This window comes from Thunnus thynnus, chromosome 2 (genome assembly GCF_963924715.1).
Source record: "Thunnus thynnus chromosome 2, fThuThy2.1, whole genome shotgun sequence".
In the NCBI taxonomy this organism is placed as follows: Eukaryota; Metazoa; Chordata; class Actinopteri; order Scombriformes; family Scombridae; genus Thunnus; species Thunnus thynnus.
Genome location: NC_089518.1, coordinates 24,573,229 through 24,593,668, shown reverse-complemented (window position 1 = coordinate 24,593,668; position 20,440 = coordinate 24,573,229). Strand labels below are relative to the sequence as shown.

General features: G+C 38.3%; 1 protein-coding gene and 1 long non-coding RNA gene across 4 annotated transcripts in view; one reads left to right on the top strand and one right to left on the bottom strand.

The window, feature by feature from the left end:
- Positions 1-20,440, bottom strand: part of grid2 (glutamate receptor, ionotropic, delta 2) — a 229,831-nt gene that overhangs the window by 23,680 nt on the left and 185,711 nt on the right. For all 3 annotated transcript variants that reach the window (XM_067612160.1, XM_067612168.1, XM_067612177.1), the window contains exon 12: positions 12,117-12,283. In XM_067612160.1, the coding sequence (XP_067468261.1) occupies positions 12,117-12,283 (167 nt within the window). The remainder of the gene's footprint in view (positions 1-12,116; positions 12,284-20,440) is intronic.
- On the top strand, positions 615-20,275 carry LOC137198390 (uncharacterized). The gene is made up of 4 exons (XR_010931637.1): positions 615-1,084; positions 1,243-1,326; positions 15,668-15,801; positions 19,776-20,275. It is a non-coding gene; the product is annotated as an uncharacterized lncRNA (long non-coding RNA).

Genomic DNA, 20,440 nt, shown 5'->3' with positions numbered 1-20,440 from the left:
ACTGAACCTGATTTTTGACCTGCCTGTGGAGATGAGAAGTTAAAACGAGAATTTCCCTCATGGGAATCGATAAAGCATTAAATTATTATCACATGATGTTGCATTTTGCTATGTGACCCACCTCAAAGAACAAGACCAACCTGTCAAAAATATAACACAAAGAGGAACAAGAACTGTTCTTATATTGGCCTGTGCTGCAGTCACTTTGTGTATTTGTCTGAATTAGTTCACCACTTTTGCTAGCAGGGCAGTGACTGAGTATTGATCAGGAGCAAAGAGACTCAACAGCATCGACCCAGTTAGGGAAGTGCACCTGCACCTGATTATTCTCTCCCTGTGTTCTAATAAAAAAAAAGCTGAGAGAAGCTAAGACTGAAGCACACTGACCCACAGCTACACATCAATACCCTAATGTCTGGAAAGTCTGTTTATTCAACCACAGACTGCTGGAGTCTTCTCAGACAAGAAATATTATTCCATATTATATATTATTCCAGCACTGGTGGTGCATATTTGAGTTTCCTTTTGAGCAGGGTTTATTTTGGTGGCAAATATAAAAAGAGTGAACCACAGAAGTCTCTCCAGTGACCTTCCTATTTGTAGACTGAGCATTTTTAAGCTGGCCGTTATCTCACAGTTACACTGTGTGCAACTTGGTCGGATATTGAGGAAATTTGCTGAATTTCCAAAGCTGAGAGAACATTAAAAGGAGAACAGCCAGGATTTTAGCTGTCCCACACACATTTGACAGATCAGAAAACCGTTGAACTATCTCAGACTTCCTGATAATCAAACATGTTGATGTTCTCAGCACAAGATCTGCAACACTCTTGTAGCATAAATGTATGACTGAAGGTAAATGCAAAAATATCATTAAGTGGGGGTAGCAGTTGAGGTAGCACACAATATGCAGGGTAACCTTGTTTACAACTCCTCACTTCAAACGAAGGCTCAGGGCTGAGCAAGTGGAGTGTGTGGGGACTGGAAGAGCCAGAGACATTTCAAGATGAAAAGAAAAAAGCCATTGGGGCACAGGTCAGAAACACAAAAAAAGAAGAAGAGGAGAAATGTGCCGAACATAAAGGTATGTGTTTTCTGAAGTTTTGTTATGTAGCTAGCTGGCTATTAACGTAGTTAGCTGGCTAGCTAACGTTGGCTAGCATGAGCTCAGCATCTAACGTTGATGTAAGCCAAGTTAGCTAGTTACGTTAGCTGTCCACATTGTCTTTTATATTATTTCAGATGCACTTTTAAAATATCTACAATCACCATCTGTTAGAACTGGTGAAGGCTCAAGTGCGTCCACAGATGTGCCTGTTTCTTCAGGTGAGTGAATGCAACAAGCAAATTAAGACAATCTAATGTAAATACTTCATGTAATGCTATATACAATCTGATCAATGAACTTGTTCCTGTTTTCTCTGTATAACGTTAAATATAGAACCACTTGAACAGCTGGCTTAATCTTCTTCTGATGATGAGAACACAACACAGACTACAGATTCCACCTTGTCACTTTTCTCAGGTGTACAAACATATGCACAACTTGAATTGTCATCTTGTTTAATAGCCACCTCATTTGTTCAACTGTACACTTTCCATACATTTGCCTTAATCAGTTGATTCAAGTAAATTCCTTATAAAAGATTGTATTATGACCTGTGCTCATGTGTGAATCTGGTGTGGACATGTGGTGAGAATAAGTACAATAAGTGTATTATCTGCCCTGCAGAAGCACCAGATACAGCCTCCTCTGCTCAGCCTTTGTAGCTTCACACACCTGCTGCTGCTGAGACAGTTGAGCCACTTTCAGCTGATCCTGCTGACTGGCCTTCACATCTGATAGACATATATATACAGACAGGTGACAAATTAAAGGAAAAACCATGCAGATGCTTCCATATAGGACAAGAGGGCCCTGAATGTTTTGATGTATATCAAACAGATGTGAATCATGTGCCCTGGCCTCCACATCTCAATGCAACCGAACACCCATTGGATATTTCAGCAGTGTGTTAGACAGCACTCTCTATCACCATCATCAAAAAACCAAATAAGGGAATATGTTTTGGAAGAATAGTGTTCATCAGTCCTGTAGAGTTCAGAGCTGTTGTGGCGGCTCGTGGTGGAAAGACACCTTACTGTACTAACACACTTGGTTTTTCCTTTAATTTGTCACCCAATTATATAAAGTATAATATATTGTAATTGTAATTAGATTTGTTTTAGTAAATATAATAAACAAAAGGCATGTTTGTGTCTTAAGAACAACTGCTACACATGTGTTAATTTATTTATCTATTCAGGGTCAGCCCTGACCACAGGAAAGAAACACAGCAGGAACATAGGAAATCCACTGACAAATAAGCAGGGCCAGGGTTCGAACACAAGACTGTCCTACTGTGAGGCAACAGTGCTAATCATGGAGCCACCATGTCGTACTTTCAATTAACAGTGTGTCACTATTAAAGCCCAAGGAATGGTGTAAGAGAGGTTATGTACCCCAGAGTCTTTGGTCCCTCAAGTAAACTTTGCCAAGCTTAATTATTTCAATTAGCAATCTAAGGGTTCAATGTCATACACTTTGTCAACAAAGTTTTCAATTAAGCATCATTAAGCTACAGTGTGTGGGTGAACTGGAACAGATTATCAAGCTGAACTAGGATAAACAACACACAGAAGTCAAACGGTCATTAACCATCATTAACACATCACGAGAGTGAGAGAGAGACAGAGAATGACAGAGAGAGCCACATCCCCATCATTAATTGTGATTAATAAAGATTTAATGAATGTACTAAGTGTGTGGGCTGAGTTTGACTGTGATAGATTGGTAGACGAGTGACAGCTTTAGAGAGCGAGAGCTTAGACAAAGACAGAAAGAGAGCGAGGGAGATTAGATTGACACTCGACATTAAATCAATTTTTTGTCATCTGGAACAATGTCATTGTTGTAAAAACACTCATACATACACATGCACACAGACTCACACATGCAATCTCTCTCTATTTCTTTGCTCGCCACCCTTTGAAAAAAATGCATTATTTTCCCCACATGGATAGTGATTTCCATGGATTGGAAACTGAGGGCTTCAGAGCCTCTGGCTACCTTGAGCTCACCATGTGAATGTGTGCGTGTGCATGATAGACAGAGAGAGACAGTGAATCAAATAACTTGCTGTTTAGCTTTTGGCTACTTTAGCAAGTACTTTGATCAAGCCTTATTTCAATGTAGCTCATTGTATTGTGGTACTAAAAAGACCTCTATAAAAGGATGCAGACTTTTCAAAATAAATTAATGAGTTGTTTTAAATGTGAAATCTAAGAACTGATTTTGATCTTTTTGTTGCATTTGTTTTTAACGTTGCTGTTAACGTGGCCTTTTTTTCTATTCCCATGGGACAAACATGGAAATCTTTATGTTTCACTGCAGAGTTAACAATATTAAACAGAAATGGTGAATACCAAAAATAAATCAATCAGAAGGAGAGAGAGAGAGGAGAAAGAGAGACAAAGAAAGAGAGACAAAGAAAAAAAATCTCTGACAATATACCAATCAATATGTCTTACCCCTGCTCCATGGGGAAAGCAGAACAGTCAAAGTTGAGCTAAAAGTCAATGTTCTCCCTGAGGATTTTGTACCAAGCTAAACTTTTTTTCAGTAGACTTGTTTCTTGTACTGTAGCTCCACATCTTAAGTTATCCTGTAGTATACTGTAGTTATAGTATAATAAACTAATATTCAAGCAAGCTGGCATAAGTCATCACAGTAACGTTCAAATTTTGGGCTATTAAAGGTAGAGTCAGTAATTCTGGAGAAAGACTGTTCAATACACTTTTTGTCAAATTCAGCGAATATCTCCTCACAGTCCGCTAGCTGTCCATTCTGTTTGTGTGCTGAAAAAAAATCTGGTGTTCATACACAGCCCTGGTGCTCTGTAAATGGGAAACAAACAAAGTGGCTCAGAGTGAGCCAAACAACACCATTCCAGCCTATCAGCAGGGGTTCATGCTCGTGCACAGGACAGGGGGAAGGCATCAAAGCAGCTGTCTGTGTGAGGACATGACAGTCTCCTGTTTCCCGCACCTGTTGAATGGTGAGGGATGGCTGGCAAACTGGAGAGAGTTAGGCCGTATTAAATGTATCAATCCACACTGAATCAGAGACAGTCTCACAGAGACCCCCCATGTTTTTTATGCCTGGAGTCTGTTTCTGTCGCGTTTAGTGAAGTGTAATCTGAGCAGGCAGCTGTTAAATCACATAAATATCCTGCTGTATATGTTGAACTTATTAACCGTATCAATGAATCAGTAAATACAAATACTGTTGATTTCTTCCCATGGAGCTGACATGCAAACTATTTTGGTTCAGTAAATTTCTGCTGTCAGTCAGCCTGGTGAAGGCAGTTTGTCCGGCCGCTGTCCTCTCAGCTCCCCAAGAGCTGCAGCTGACAGAAAGCTGCTTCTGTGGACAGAGACGCTGAACGCAGGTCAACTGAGAAGTGGGGAGAATTGACTCTACAGCTGATGCATCACTCTGGATTCTGCCATATTTCTCTCTCATGGTCGTTGCCTTGGCAATGCACGTCCATGAATTTGGGGGGTGAAGGAGCACAAAGGGAGGGGTGTATTTGTTTGGGTGTTTAGTTCAAACATCAACAATCTTTCTCCAGAATGACTGACTCTACCTTTAGGCTTCACTCTATCCTGGACAGTGAGTGCTGCTCTGTTATCATTGGTAGAAGTTAGGATTAGCCTCCATCTCATATACAGTAACCATCTTGGGGTAACTAACTGATCTGAGGACCAGGTATTATACACTGTGCCCTCTCTGCAGAGCCTGTTTACAATCCCTCTGCTGGGACTAAAGTGTAACATTTACATGGGCAAAGGCAGTTTTAAAAGCCATTTAAATGCATACTTCAATGATACAATTTAGTTTACCTCTATCATATACACTTAAATTTCACTTCAAGGTTTGCAATAACCAAACGTTCACAAGTCAGTTCATCAACAATTTTTTAAGTGTTGCTGACAATTTTGTTGTCATGAGGGCTGCCGATATAAAAGTTTGCCAGAATACTGAAAGCATCACAAACAAACTGTTTTTATGAGCTGTATACGGTTTATTTTGTATTTACTGGGACCGATAGCACCGTCATATTGTTTTAAAACAACTTTTAGTCAAAGACATACTTCCATATTAGTGACACATCACTTACTGTGTTTGAACTTCAATTTATTATAGGATATGAAATAAATGCATGAAGGAGAAGAGGTTGTAGAGGGAACAATGAAGAAAGCATGCATGGATTGCCAGATTTAAGACTGAAAAAGGGCAAGTACACTGCAGAGATATTAAGGGAGACGGAGAGAGAGAAAAAAAGGTAAATACAGTTTGTTTTTGGACATGCAACAATGAGAAAAATATTAGATACTGGGAAACAGTTGGGTTCAGGAGCAAAGGACTCTTACACGGTCACATAACTTACATGAAACTCAACCTCAACAAAGTAATACTGAACTTTAAGCCCTCCGTGATTCAGTTTCTTGGATGTAAATGCTTCTATTTTTGTCAAATATACCATACTTTCAATGTAGAACAACACATGGTTTCTTACAAGATTTGAACAAACCAATTGAGCCCTCAAAAAGTTAAAATCCCTTCACTATTGTCAAAAAGCCAAACCCATTTGTCAAGTAAATCAGAGCTGATGGGTGATATTTTTAATGTGGTTACTTTCATACAGACCAGGTCAGGAAATAACAAGCCACACACTAACAGGGTAATGCCATTTCTACAGAATGAAGCCAGCCTCTGGTGCATGCTCACCACAGCAATCTAACCCATGCTCTGCGAGGTGTGCTGTATCTGTGATTGCTGCAGTGATTTGTCACTGTTATGCCATTTGGCCCCTTAAGCGTACTGTACTGCATGCAATGCCAAGGTCCCCACAGAAATACATGCCATGGCTCTATTTTAGACTATTAGCCCTTAGGCCATTAATGAACACTTGCCTGCAGCCAGGTAATATAACAATATAAATGTATCTTTGTTCTCAAATTCAACTATAATAAAATCCATATGGTAGATATAGGCTCTCTTTGCTCACCCCATGTGTGCCTAAATAGAAAAATAGGATTTCTATGAAAGTAGCTCTTTCATAGCATGACCCTGACATCATGCTAATGAGCATATCATTATTTTTCTTTATATTCCCACTGACATTTGCATGTCATTATTTTTCTTTATATTCCCACTGACATTTATCATCTACTTTCATTAAATTTTCTGTAGTCACTACACTCAAGATGAAGACAAGATTTAAATTGTGCAATCCTAACCATAATCACATACAAAGGCACCTCATCTAGCTTGCAATCGAAATGTAACCATGTTCAATATGCACAATAAAATGTCTGGCCTGCAGCTTATCTTCTTAGACTGCAGCACCCTCAAGATGTCCATCTGCTATGGATTAAATCTTCTATTTTAAATTTTCATAATAATGCCCACAGACACACACATACACACAATATATGCCTGCGGGAGAGGGTTTATTTTTTCCACAATCGTTCCCCTTCAGCACTTCAAAACAACTTGTCAGTAGCTGTCAGTTTAAATTAGCGGACTAGCCCTTAACACTACTTTTTTCTGACTCTGGTAAATCTGCAGGCTGTCTCCATCAATCACAGAACAGCAGCACCACCACACACACACAAGCTCGCACACATTATTTGTTCTACAGTGCCACCAAATACAACCCAGGTCCACACACTCAAACAGAAACACAGACATGAAGTGGTGCTGCACTTGAACACTGGCAATGGCTTCTTCATAACAAACAAAGTGGTTGAAAATGATGAAGTTGTAGCAGTCTGTCTATTTCTACAGACACTGCCCTTCCCTTCTTCTCTCCAAAGTGTCAAAGCAAATAAATTCTTTTTCATCTCTCATATTACCTCGAGGGACCTGCAAATAGTAAACACTCCTCAAGTATGCAGAACGCACACACTCACTGACACACTCACTGACACACACACAAACATAAAATATATATTCCTCAGAAGTTGCAGATTCCCTATCCAACTACACCACAAAATCACTGGCGATTTAGATCTCTATCGATTACTGGTATATCATCTCCCATCTCTGTGTTGTCTTTATGGTATCTTATTTTCTTTTTTATTTCTTTTCTTGTTACTGAGATTGATTAATTGAGGACACTTCACTGAGATCAAGATCTCTTCTGCAAAAGACATTTTGATTAAGAAAATCACAATTTCTTAAAAATATATGTAATAAAATCTTCCATATCCCTGAGAGGAATGACTGACTCTAACTTTAAGTTGCGTCAGTGGTAAGGTGCACAGTATCCATAATACAGCATAAATACTGTATAAAAGTATATTATATATATAATAAAGAGTATAATTTGATTTTTTTAGTTATGACCAATAAATTCTATTGACTTCCATGACTATGTTGGCACAATCTGATAGCCACCCCAAATGTCTATGTATTTACAGCACTGTACTTTATCAATTAGATCACTACTGAGGGCATGAATAGGAGTGGAAGGATCAACAGTTTGAGCTCTTACGAAATGTGTATGTTTTGTGGGTGTGGATGGACCCAATATGTGGGACACTTTTTCCAAACATTTCACTGGAACTGATCATTGACAGCACGAAACCTACCAGAAAGATACGAAAACCAGCTATATGCAGAATCATCCAAACCAATGGAGAACAACTTGAGAGACTGTTGTGATTGACAGAATTAAAAACCTCAGACAGATATTGACATAGAATGTGTTCTTCTAAAACAAAGACAGAAAAGCCTGAGGCTGTCTGTAGTCATTATTTTCTGTTGTCATGTCATGTCTAGGCATGAAATATAAATTGCAAGAAAACAGAAAAGAAATGTCTGACAAAATATACTGATAAAAGAGCTACAGTATCTTTACACTGAGAATAGACACATGTGCCTGTACTGGCATCTGAGAAGGGTTAGACAGGCTTGGCAGTTGTTGCTTATATAATTCCTCCCATTGGCTCAAGGGTTTTTCACTGCCTTTTGCCCCATCCATCCCGCACTGTGTGTTACTCCTTCAAAAATTCCCTTTTAGAGGATGACATTCATACAGCAATCTACTGATGAGAACAAAATCCTGCCCATCTCATTTCTGTAGATACTGCAGTCTGTGTCATCGGATAGACTTAATAACACACAGGCATGTATACTAGTTACACAACATTTTCCCTCCAAATTTTGGAAAGGTGCTGTCACAGCATGCTGGGCTGACTGAGATTGCAATTGACTGCTTGATAATTTAACAACTCCAACTTTTTTGCCACTATCAAAGTAAAAAACAGGGTTCAAAATAAAATTCCTCTTTGCTACAGGTCTGGAAAAGTAAGACAAGTGGAGTATTAACTGTGGCAGCCATGCAAACCTTTGCAGACAACAGCATGACTGTAGATCTGACCTACAATTACAGCAAATTGATATTTAAGTTGATTAAATTCTGCGCAAATGCAGAGGTGGTTAGTGCAGTTACTTTACTACTAGTTGCCTCTAAAAAGCATAACTCAAGATTTGTCTTCAGTACCATCAACAGTCTATTAAACCCTGACCCAGCTTGTTTGTGTCACCTGTGCAGAGGACTGTGAGAAATTCCTAAAATATTTTGTTGAACAGATAGAAAACATCAAAGCATCGATTGCTCCTCCTGGCTCACTCCTACCTTCACCTCAGCCCTTCCCTTCCACCATGCTGTCAGATGAGTTTACTCCCATTACCCTAAGGGGTCTGCTCAATATTGTGTCTAATACTAATCTCACCACTTGTAAATTTGATATTCTCCCTTCCAAGTTGTTCAAAGAGGTTTTTTCATCACCCCTTGGCTTCTTAGCATTGTGAATGAGTCTCTTCTATCTGGCCTGGTCCCAGACTATTTTAAACAGGCCTGTATCCAGCCTCCTCTAAAGAAACCTGGTCTAGATCCAACACACCCCCACTATATCAAAATTAGGTTTCAAAAATTGTTGAAAAGGTCGTTGCTAAGCAAGTTTTAGAAATAATGGAAGGAAACAATATATTTGACAATTAGTAATCTGGCTTTAGAAAGAACCACAGTATGGAAACAAAGAGTAACAAATGAAATCCTAATGAATGTGGACTCTGTAATCTCACTGTTCTCATTTTGCTGGACTTGAGTGCAGCCTTCAATACAGTTGATCATCCAGTTTTACTCAACAAACTCAAGAACTGGGTTGGCCTAGGTGGAACTGCCCTTAACTGGTTTTTATTTATCAAACAGAATATTGAAAGTCACTGTTGACAACTTAAGTTCTTCAACTTAACTCTCATGTCATGTGGAGTCCCACAGGACTCAATCCTTGGACCTATAAAGTTAATTTTATATCTGTTGCCCCTTGGCCATGTTATTTGCCACACAAAATTGTAACAATCTGGATTCTCTACACTGCTGCCTTGCTGCCTTTAGGGACAGGATGGCTTCCAACTTCCTGCAACTGAACACAGATAAGACTGAAGTCCTGGTCATTGGTCCTAATCATATTTCTAACAGTGTCATCCCCCACCTTGGACCAGTAACAACTAACACGGCACAATCAGCTAGAAACTTTGGAGTTGTTTTTGATCTGTACCTCAACTTCAATCAACACATTAAATTCTTGTTCAATCCTGCTATCTACAAATCAGAAATATTTCCAAAGTCGAACCAATGCTCCCCAAAAAACACAGTTGAACAACTTATCTACAGCCTCATTTCCTCCTGCCCAGACCACTCCAATTCATTATATACTTGACTAAACGATGCATCAGTTGCCCGTCTACAGTTAGTGCAGAATGCAGCAGCAATGCTTCTCACAAACACTCGACGCAGGGAACACATTACTTCAGTCCTGGCTGAATTACAGTGGCTCCCCATCCGTTACAAAATTCAATTTAAGATTCTATTGATTACTTTTAAACCCTCCATGGTCTGGTTCCACTTTACATTTCAGAACTCTTAACCCCTTATTCTGTGCCAAGACCCCTCATAGAATCAAATGCTGTTAAAAGTTCCACAGTCCAGGCTTAAAATAAAAGGGGATCATGTTTTTACTGTTTTAGCTCCAATGCTGTGGAACAAACTCCCCCTCAGTATCAGATCAGCTGAGTCAGTGCCTCAATGTAAAAAGCTTTTAAAAACCCACCTATACAGACAAATGTCTTTTCAAATGTTTTGATGTTGTTTCTTTTTATATTTTGTTTTATCTCTCTATGTTTGACCGCTTTTTTTATTGCATTTTCTGTGAATGATGTTCTTTTAATTTTTCTTTTTTTGTTTTATATCTCTATGTTTTCTGATACTTTATGATATTGTATTTTGTGAAGCACCTTGTAACTCTGGTTTTGAAAGGCACTATAGAAATAAAGTTTATTATTATTACTTTGAGGCAAAATTGCATCTAACTCAGTAAACAGCTGTTTTAATTTGAACAAATGGAGATCCACCAGTAAACACAAATCCAATTGAAGGATGCATCAACAAGTATCCAGACTTGTTATGTCCAGGCCACCAATGATAATCAAACCTCCATGATGTCAGGGCACTGCTAATATAATTCCTGTTAAACATCCTCTTTATGCTTCATTTATTTGTATAATACAGAATGTCAGGGTGAAAAATCTAAGAAATCGCTGCACAAAAAAACAAAACCTTTTCTCCTGATAATTTCTCTGTCTGTTTTTGTTTGAACCATGGGGACCAGTTTGAATAAACTGTTTGAAACTGTCTTCCCAAGAGTGTGACATTGCCCCCGAAATAATAGAAGGGAATTGGAAACATGGCCTGTCAATTAATTACTTGTTTATTTTAATAACAGCCATGAAATGCAATATTCAGAAATGTAACGCTTCACCGGATATCGAGCTACAGACAGTCGGGCCTAGTCACTCACACTCTGAAAAGCTCACACATTTTGGCCAAAGCACATACAATGTGTTACATACACACACACACACTCTCTCTCTCTCACACACACACACACATAAAACAACACTGACAGCCTATTTTACAAATGATAAATTGTGACAGCTTAATGAAGGTGTTAGACATTTATAATTTTCCCTCCTCTTGAAATGAATCCATGCTCAATTGCGAATAAAGCCAACATGATTCTCTACTGGGATGCGACTCTCTGAACCTGACTGATGACTGAACCTGTAGTCTGGTGATGTGGCTCACATTATAGCATGGCATTAAAAATTCATGTAAACACTCAGCGTAGATGCACAGCACAGACAACAGATCAGCAGCTGAGACGAGATGAATCCGTGACCTTTGATGGCGTCTGCAGACATCGACATGCTTTCTAATGGCTACAACAGACTAGATATAGTATATAGTGAATGTATGAATGAATTAATGAATAAGAATAAGTTACTTTCTTTATGCATGAGATACTTTGAACAACAAAACCCCTTCAATGTGCTCCACGATAAACATAAACAAGATGAACTGCTGGGATCAGCTTGGATACATTTACACTGTCTAGTGTTGACTTATTTGTGAGGCCATGTTGTTAGACTTTCTGTCAGACTGGGGTTAACCTCTCTAGGTAGCTAGGTAGCTATTGTCTCAACCTCAGCATGAACCAATGGTTCATGCAAAGGTTAAGCAACCTAGCTGCACACTAGTTGTGAAAGTGCCATTCGCCTCTTCTTCTCTGGAAGATGGATGTACAATTTAATCTGCTATTTACTTGGTGTCTGACCTACAAAGCAGATTTTCAAGCACTGCAGAGGGGCAAACTTTATGACTGTGGCCATTTTTTATTTTGCTGAAATGAATTTGGAGCGGTAATAAAATCTTACATGACGTCTCCAGGAGTAGAGGATATATGTATACATTTTTTCTCATAGCTCCTGTCAAAAGCATGGGTTTTTTTTTAACCTAAAACTGATGACACTATGATTGAGATGAACAGCACAGAACCAAAATGATTGGTCTATCAATGTGCATGTGAAACATGTCCCCTAAATAACAAATAAAATGCAGTCAGGGATGCTGCTGACTGTTGTTTAGTGTTATGGCACCTACCTCTGGGAGAAAATGTCCCTGTAGGGGCTGCCGTGCTGCATGGCGATACCATATCCACGGTCTGGTGCGTTGTTGCTGACAGTGTAGAAGGAGCAATCCTCATCATTATTAGCAACATACTCGAGGACCGCTGCGTCCCACACAAAGCCAAACCGACCGTACTTCACCTGAAATAAAACAAGACATTTATACACAGTTAACAATGTTCATAGAGGTGCATCTTTACCTCAGGCCATACAAGTGACATCCAGCGACATTTTGTGACTGAGTTATTGAGATTAACTGTGTGTTCAGACAGAACACAAAATTAATTATAGGGTTGGTGTGATAGCATACAAAGTCAATGGAAAGACGCAAATAGAAGCAAATTTGCCCAGAGTTGTGCGAATTGACACGATTGGGTGATTGAAAATTATTCAACTTGAATGGAAAAAATTGCATGTAACCTTTGGCTTTATGAACCTACTGTAATTCATAAACATAGAGATGACTGGAAAGTAGAGAGACTTGAGGAATATAACAGGAAAAAAAATCAGGATTCTAGTAAGTTCTGAGATGAGTCAGAAGCTGAGCACACAGGCACACTCCCGCACACATGGTCAGTGCATCATTTGTTTTCAGCTAAAGTCTGTGCAATGGGTACATTGGCTGTTTGGAGTGAATAGACAAACAGTTCAGCTGTCAAATATGTGAAAAAAATTAGCTTTGCTTACTATCTGAACACACCTTAAGGGCTCCTGTGTTGGCACCAGAAATTTGACCGATTCAAAACTTCCAACTTGTAATTTTGCACAAAACACTGTTAGATTCCACAAACAGAACATAGTTGAGACAAACTTTACCAAACATTAACCCATATTTGTGTGATCAATATACATCACTGTCTGATGAAAACCCACATTTTATTTAAAAAGTGCAGATCTTTTTAGGCTGACTGCTGCAAATAACATGGATATTGTATCTTCATCACCCTTTTCTAAGAGAAAATCGAATGACAAGTATGTTTTAGAATAATTTTGTATCAGGAGTTGGTATTATCCTTGATCAGGTGATGACTACATGTTCTATACTTCATGTCTTTGTGGATCAGCTGAATCACAGCAGAATAATTTCAGCATAAGCACTCTGCTATGAAAGTGGTCTTCAAGGACTAATTCACTTCAGCATGCCAAGATTTTATAAACATGGTCTAGCACTGCAGCAAGATTATTCTCTTCTTCTAAGATGGAAAACTTAATAGGCACAGAAACTTCACTTTTCATCAGTCCTTCTTGACTGTAGATGCATAAGTGTTAATGGCTTAATGTTAATGTTTATGTGCATGTTGTATGTGTGAGTTAAGTGTGGGTGTGTGGAGTGTGTACAGTGTGTACTTGCAGCTTGTGCTTGAGAAGAACCAGTAGGTCACAGCAAATTAAGTCACAGTGCATGTTGTTAACATCGATTTATTGTTAACATGCAATAAATCTGTATTTTCACAGGAAAATGAAAAGTGGAGAATAAACAACTTGGCTGTGACATTCACATCCTGACACCACTTCTGACAATTCACTCAAATAGCCTAGTGTGAAAAGGACAACAGACACACACACACAGAAGCATGCACACTTCTCTCCTAACACATTATTTTGGACTTGGTATGTCATTAACTTTAATTGAGCTTTATGAAATTTTCAAACCCCTGTGTCTTCACTGTGTGTGTGTGTATATCACCTCAGTTGGCCTATGTATGATGACTAATGTCTGAAAACCGACAAGACTCTCTGATTGGGTAATTTCACAGTCTGTAGTCCTCTGAAGTGTGTGTGCGTGTGTTCATATGTGTGCATCTGTGTGCGTGTGTGTGTGCAATAATTCACTGCAGGGCATCAGAACGGTTCATTCTGCTCTTTACAACCTTAAAAAGAGTGGAAAGAGCACTTTATTACTTTGAAGAATAATTTTATGGCTTTTCATTATTGCTTTTGAATTGGAAAGATTATGGGCTTTGTACTAAGGAAATTAGTAAAAAATCTGTTTCAACAGCTTACAATTGAACATTAGAAATACATTTTTCTTGCTAAATTTGGGTGAAAAGGGCTGAAAAGAATTATTGTACACAGTATGTATGCAGTGACCTCTGATGTCAGCCACACTGGAAACAAAACTAAAGCTGTGCTAATCTCATGAACACAGTCATAATCCTTTAGCATGTGAAGTGTTTGAATTTTAAGTATAAAAATTCCCACAATGGAACAAAAAGTGACCATACCATGTACACTACTGTGACAGCTATAAATTTTACTTCGCAATGCTTCACTGTTACTCCTGAAGTGCAAATTACAGTCATATCACTCTACATCTATCCATGGTGACACAAATGATTGTTAATAGGTGCCAGAAATCTCAGTTTACTACTCAAAGTGGAGTAACTTCCAGGTAGGGAATAGTAAATAAGTGAACATGGGAGAGCTTTTTGGAGAAAGGCTGTTTATGTGTTCCAGTTTCTATGCTTTCACATACCTCAATTTGATAATTACCATAGTTCAAAGAGTTGCAAAGCAAGCAAAAAAATGTTGAACAGTTTTTGTAGGGCTTTAAAAGCTGATATATGTTGATGACCTTCAGAAGAAAAGACGGTGTGGTATTAATGTGTTTACTTTGACTCATAAGCTAACTTAGAGGAAGCAGAATGGAAAGAGTAGGAACTCCTTGGATATAGTATACTTTTCATCCAACAATGTGAAAAACCCCCAACCACAAAAAGACTATAAAACGGATAGTCCATATAAATTGACTATGAGATGGAGAGAATGAGAGGCAATGAGCAGAGTTCTGCACAGTATAATGAACAGAACTGACCTAGAAGACTGAGGGTAAAACTGAATATTGGGGAGAGAAGATTGATGTTATTTGGATGATAAAGTCTTCATCTTGAAAGAAACAGCTTTCACTGCTTTCACTGGTGTCTCGATAACCAAAAATGGCAAATCATGGTTTTGTGTATGAGCACTGCAATTAACCTTTTCAGCCATGGGTTTTGGACCGGTGAAGATTGGGACAAATGTACCTCAAGGCGTCTTCAAGTACAGAGTGTCTTCTTACAGCTAAAATTCAATTAAACTTTACTCAATAAAATAATTATTACAGCAATTCTAACATAACATGCAGCCACATAAATAGGAATTATCCATACACTGACAATGATGCTGGCACCTGTGAATGCTCTTGCCTGCAGCTGCAGCTGTGTTTGTTAAACTGAGACAATAATGTATGTGTGAATAACTGCAGTAAGGGAGGCGCCATGCCTACAAAAGTGGTCAGTAGAAGGCCAGCTTGCCCTTGTTGCTGCATTTCCTTTGATTATTATTATTAATGCATGATTAATTAAACAGCTCACACGAAAACTTTCACAACTTTTTAACTGCTATGAACTTTGGATCTTAAAAACACTTGTGAGCCAGAGAAAGCTGAGAAAGCCTGGACTATTCTTTTTATCTTCCCTCAACTCAGAACATGTTAAATGTTCCAGTGACTTGTTTTTCCTTTCTCTTTTGATTTCTGCCTTACAGTATCTGGCACTTGGAAGAAGCTGATCTCCCTGAAGTGTGCCTGAATGATGGAAAGGGAAGACAACAATCTTGAAGAAAGGAAGGAAGGAGGAAAGAGACTTAAAATCTACCTTCCATCTGTTTCTATACAAAATGTAAGGTCACTGGCATACAAAATGGATGAGCTCTCCACTTTGGTAAGGACTCAGTGGGATTATCTATACAAGGCAGCTTTATATGCTTCACAAGCTGCATTTGCATGCACAGAGTAACCTGGCAAGAGGCCATACTCCAATTAAGGTGTTATTCAGGTTAAACTGTTTACATGCAACTTTGATACCCTGTGATTGAATCTCCATGATGCCACAAATAAAGCACTTAAAAGAATATTGCCGTCCACCTGTGGTGTCCTGCACACAGATAAAACAGCACGCCTGTAGAAAAAAAAAAAAAGAAAAACAAATATGGAAAGATGCTGCTACCAGCTGCCTCATGCCTCTTTGACTCAGGCTACTTAAAATACGGAGGAAAGAATCCATGATCCCAACAGCAATAATATATGCTGCTTGCTGGCATGTTTTTGTTGACACTGAAATGCTTATTTTTACTTTGTTTCACATTGGAGTCATGGAGGCAAGACCTTATTTTCATAGTGGCTGAGTAACATCACTGAGTAACAAACAAACAGAGACAAATAGATAAAAAAAGATTGGGAAATATGCTAATGTGATACATTATTAATAAGAGGTAAAATTAATATTACTTAAATCAGTTATATTAGTTCAAACTAGATTTCAGAAGGTTTCCAGAACACAGTAAAAACCAAGAGTGAAGGGAACAAGATGTTTACAGGTTACAGAAACTATTTTAATATTGGAGTACAGTATGACCTGAATACTGTACGTGTTATTGAAAGAGAGCTGAAATGTTCATGCAACAATATACGTCAATACAATACAAGATTATTTGAGTTACCGAGTTAAGAATGGAATATTCCGAACATTTAAAAATGGTGACAGAGACTCGGCTACAGGGGAAACCACCAGACTCAGTAATTACTCCAAGGAGTTTTCTGCTAGTGCAGAATCCATAGAGGTAAACACAGCAGTGAAAGCAGAGGAGGAGATAGGGATATTTTTGCCATTTTTAAAAAAATTGGCATCACCAGATCACACATAAGCAAAGGCGTATATCTTTAGCCCAGATAATGAATGAGTGATTTTGGACTTAAAGCCCATATTACCTGCATTAATAGTTTTCACATGTCACTGTTTTTGTGCTGAAGAAAGACCACTGAATGGAGGGAACAAGCTGACTGGTCTGACATGAAACCATCACAGATGATTAAACACTGGTCTAATCAAAGTATAATACATGTCATTTGCTTGCCTGTTTGTTATATGTAAATACCAACATCTTTGCACATATTTCTTTGGATATAATATATTGTACATATCATATACAGCATGTATTATTCATTACCTTTTCCAAGTTTGTTTTTTTCCTATGGGGTTATAGCTTATAACACATTCTACTCTAAAGTATAATATACAGAAGTTGTATTTCCTCATGAGGCTGTTGTCTACACTTTTCTTATACATTTCACTCATACCATATATTACACTTAAGACGTGTTGTTACATTCTCATTTTCGTATATTATATAACAAAATGTTCTTCTCTGTGCTATAGAAACTATAATTAATGGTTCTGGCCTTAAGGTGAGAAAAATTCTCAATAGCTGCCTATTATATTCAGAGCTTTGATCAAATCTGAAAATTATAGCTCTTTCTTAGAGGAGAGGATGTTTAACAATAGAAAAGAACAGTCTGTCTCTCGCTAGAACATTGTGCTTCACCCACAAACAAAAGCCTCAATCAAAACAAATCCAAAAAGACTCCACATGAATGTAGCACACCAGTGGGAAACACTCATGAAGTATTTAGGGTACACATAACCTTTTTTGTAGCATTTTATAGCATCATAAAACTCCCTTTTTATCATACAAATTGGGATCAAGAGATAAGTTATTGCACTCACTCACTAGCCTTTGATAGCATCTGGAGAGCTTTTAAGCACTTTCATTTGCAGATGGGTTTGAGTATTGCTTTTTCATTGCAGTCTTCGAGTCCTGCACATGTTAATATCTGTGGTTGTATTTGTACACCTTTTACCATATAAACGCTTCATTAAATGTGTTCAGTCTGAGGTCTTTACTTGCTTGAAAATGTCTGTGCTGTGAGATTAGGTTATCATGCACAACATTATGTATGGAAAGAACATTCAGCTCACTCACACTAACTGCTACATTTCCCTCGGATACCACACACACACACACACACACACACACACTGTACACACGCACACACTTTTACTTCTGTTCTGTGTCCAGGGTTGTGACTCTAGTTGTGCCAAGGTAATTATCAGAAGCTCTTTTCCTCAGAAACACTGACACACACTTTGGCAACTATCACACTCTCTCACACAGATACACACAAACACACACAATAGAGACTGAAGCACATTATCATGCTTCCTTACAGATCACAATCACACACACACACACACACACACACACACACACACACACACACACACACACACACACTACCAAACATCCACCAGTGAATCCTAATCATTGCATTGGACCTTGTTTTTCTCTCTAATGAATGTAACACGGACAACCCAGTGAGAGCCACAATCACGAAATTAAAGTCATCTCAGCATCTCTCTTTGCTCTCCTTCCTCTTTCTTCTAGCACTAACGCCACTTTTTAATTTCCATCCCTCCTTCCCAGGGAGGGGGACAATGAATCTAATTCTGTTACTCTTTCTTTGTTTATGTTCTATGTGTTTTGTTTATCAGTTTTAAAGGGTTTTTGTGATGGTGGAGCTCATTTAATGAAGCCATAACAACACTGAACCATGAGCCTGAGCTATTTTTGCTGCAACTGTGATTTGTGTTTTTGATGACACATGGACAGAAGATAGGAAACATGGAATAGTTAAATCAAAACTAATCATTCACCCTTTTCCTCATTATCTGTCATTACTAGTCCTAAGTATTCCACTAAGTACTGACTGAGTTGTGACTACAATGTTAAACAGGTGGTACGTCATTTGAGCTAACTGCAGTGTAACACAGACAATGTGATTTACTGACTAACCAAAATAAATAAATGATACGGTTGGAAAATGAGTGTACCACTGCAATCATACAGCAGAGAAAAGAATAGAGCAAACAGTGTTAAAATACATGAACAACAATTTTGATATTAGGAAATATAAGGCAGGGCGAATTGAATGAGCCAAACATAAAATAATTAAACTTATTAAAATAATGAAGTGAACACAGCCAGATGTATTAGTCTGGGCTGATGATCTCACAGCCCTCGAAGAGGAAAGTTTGGCAACCTTCAGTTCAGTCTTAACATTAGCAGTCTGAACACATGGCTAAAAGGATTTTAGCCAATACAAAAAGCTACAACAGAGCTCAGCAATTAGATCAGGACCACACCAATCAATCCTGTCTCCTATTAATTATGGTAATTGAGGGATTTGTAAATGCTAATACAAGTGGGAGCAAAAGTTAACTGGCAATTGTTTGTTACAATGCAAGGTTGATAACCGTGGCAAAAAGTGGGAGGTTGGGGTAAAAAGTGCATCACTTCAACGTGGGGTTTGTAGTCTATCTCATAAACCAAATGAATGCTCAATCAAGATCTGACCTGGACTAGCCCAACAAAGTATGTTGCTTTCTGCCAGACACAAGTAACCAGTGAGCAGAGTGCACATTCTCATGTGGCTTTTAGTGATGCGTTTGGTTCGCTTAACTTTTTTTTTCTGTGTGAAAAGACTCCAAAAACAAGGGCAAAATGCAACAAGTTTACCAACTCATCCACAGATTCGGATCAGAGAATTATAGGTTTAAAAAGGCCCTTATCAATTAAACAGCTCACATGAAAACTTCCACAACTTTTTAACTGCTATAAACTTTGGATCTTAAAAACACTTGTGAGCCAGAGAAAGCTGAGAAAGCCTGGACTATTCTTTTTATTTTCTCTCAACTCAGAACATGTTAAATGTACCAGTGACTTGTTTTTCCTTTCTCTTTTGGTCTCTGCCTTACAGTATCTGGCACTTGGAAGTAGCTGATCTCCCTGAAGTGTGCCTGAATGATGGAAAGGGAAGACAACAGTGTTGAAGAAAGAGGAAAGAGACTTAAAATCTATCTTCCATCTGTTTTTATACAAAATGTAAGGTGACTGGCATATAAGATGGATGAGCAAGAACTACAAGAATGAACAAGAGTTATAGGTTTGAAAAGGCCCTTAGTTGCTTAACCTTAACCATGCTGTACTTATCATGACCTCAATGTTTCCCTGAACCAAGTAGCAAAAATGCATTTCTCCCACATTCATTATACGTTTTAGCCAATGTAAATTAATAGTATACTGTACAAACCTAATTTGTAGCATATGTGGTTGGACCAAGATGAGCTTTCAAAGGAAAATCTTTAATCCTTTCAAATACTAAAAGTGACGTAACTTCATCTATTAGTTATAGATTAAAAAGTCATACCTAGAGAGTGATAGGAAGAGCTCTAGTAGGAATAATAATAATAATAATAATCAGTAGACTAGTGTTAAAAAGGCTACACCAATCTTCAAGTATTCTTCACAGCTTCTATCAGCAGTAAGTTCGGATCAACAGGGATGGTCATCAAGTCTGAATCTACCAACTGAAAAACATTTTCAAAATGAGGTCAGTCCACCTCCTCCTTGATCAGCCAGATG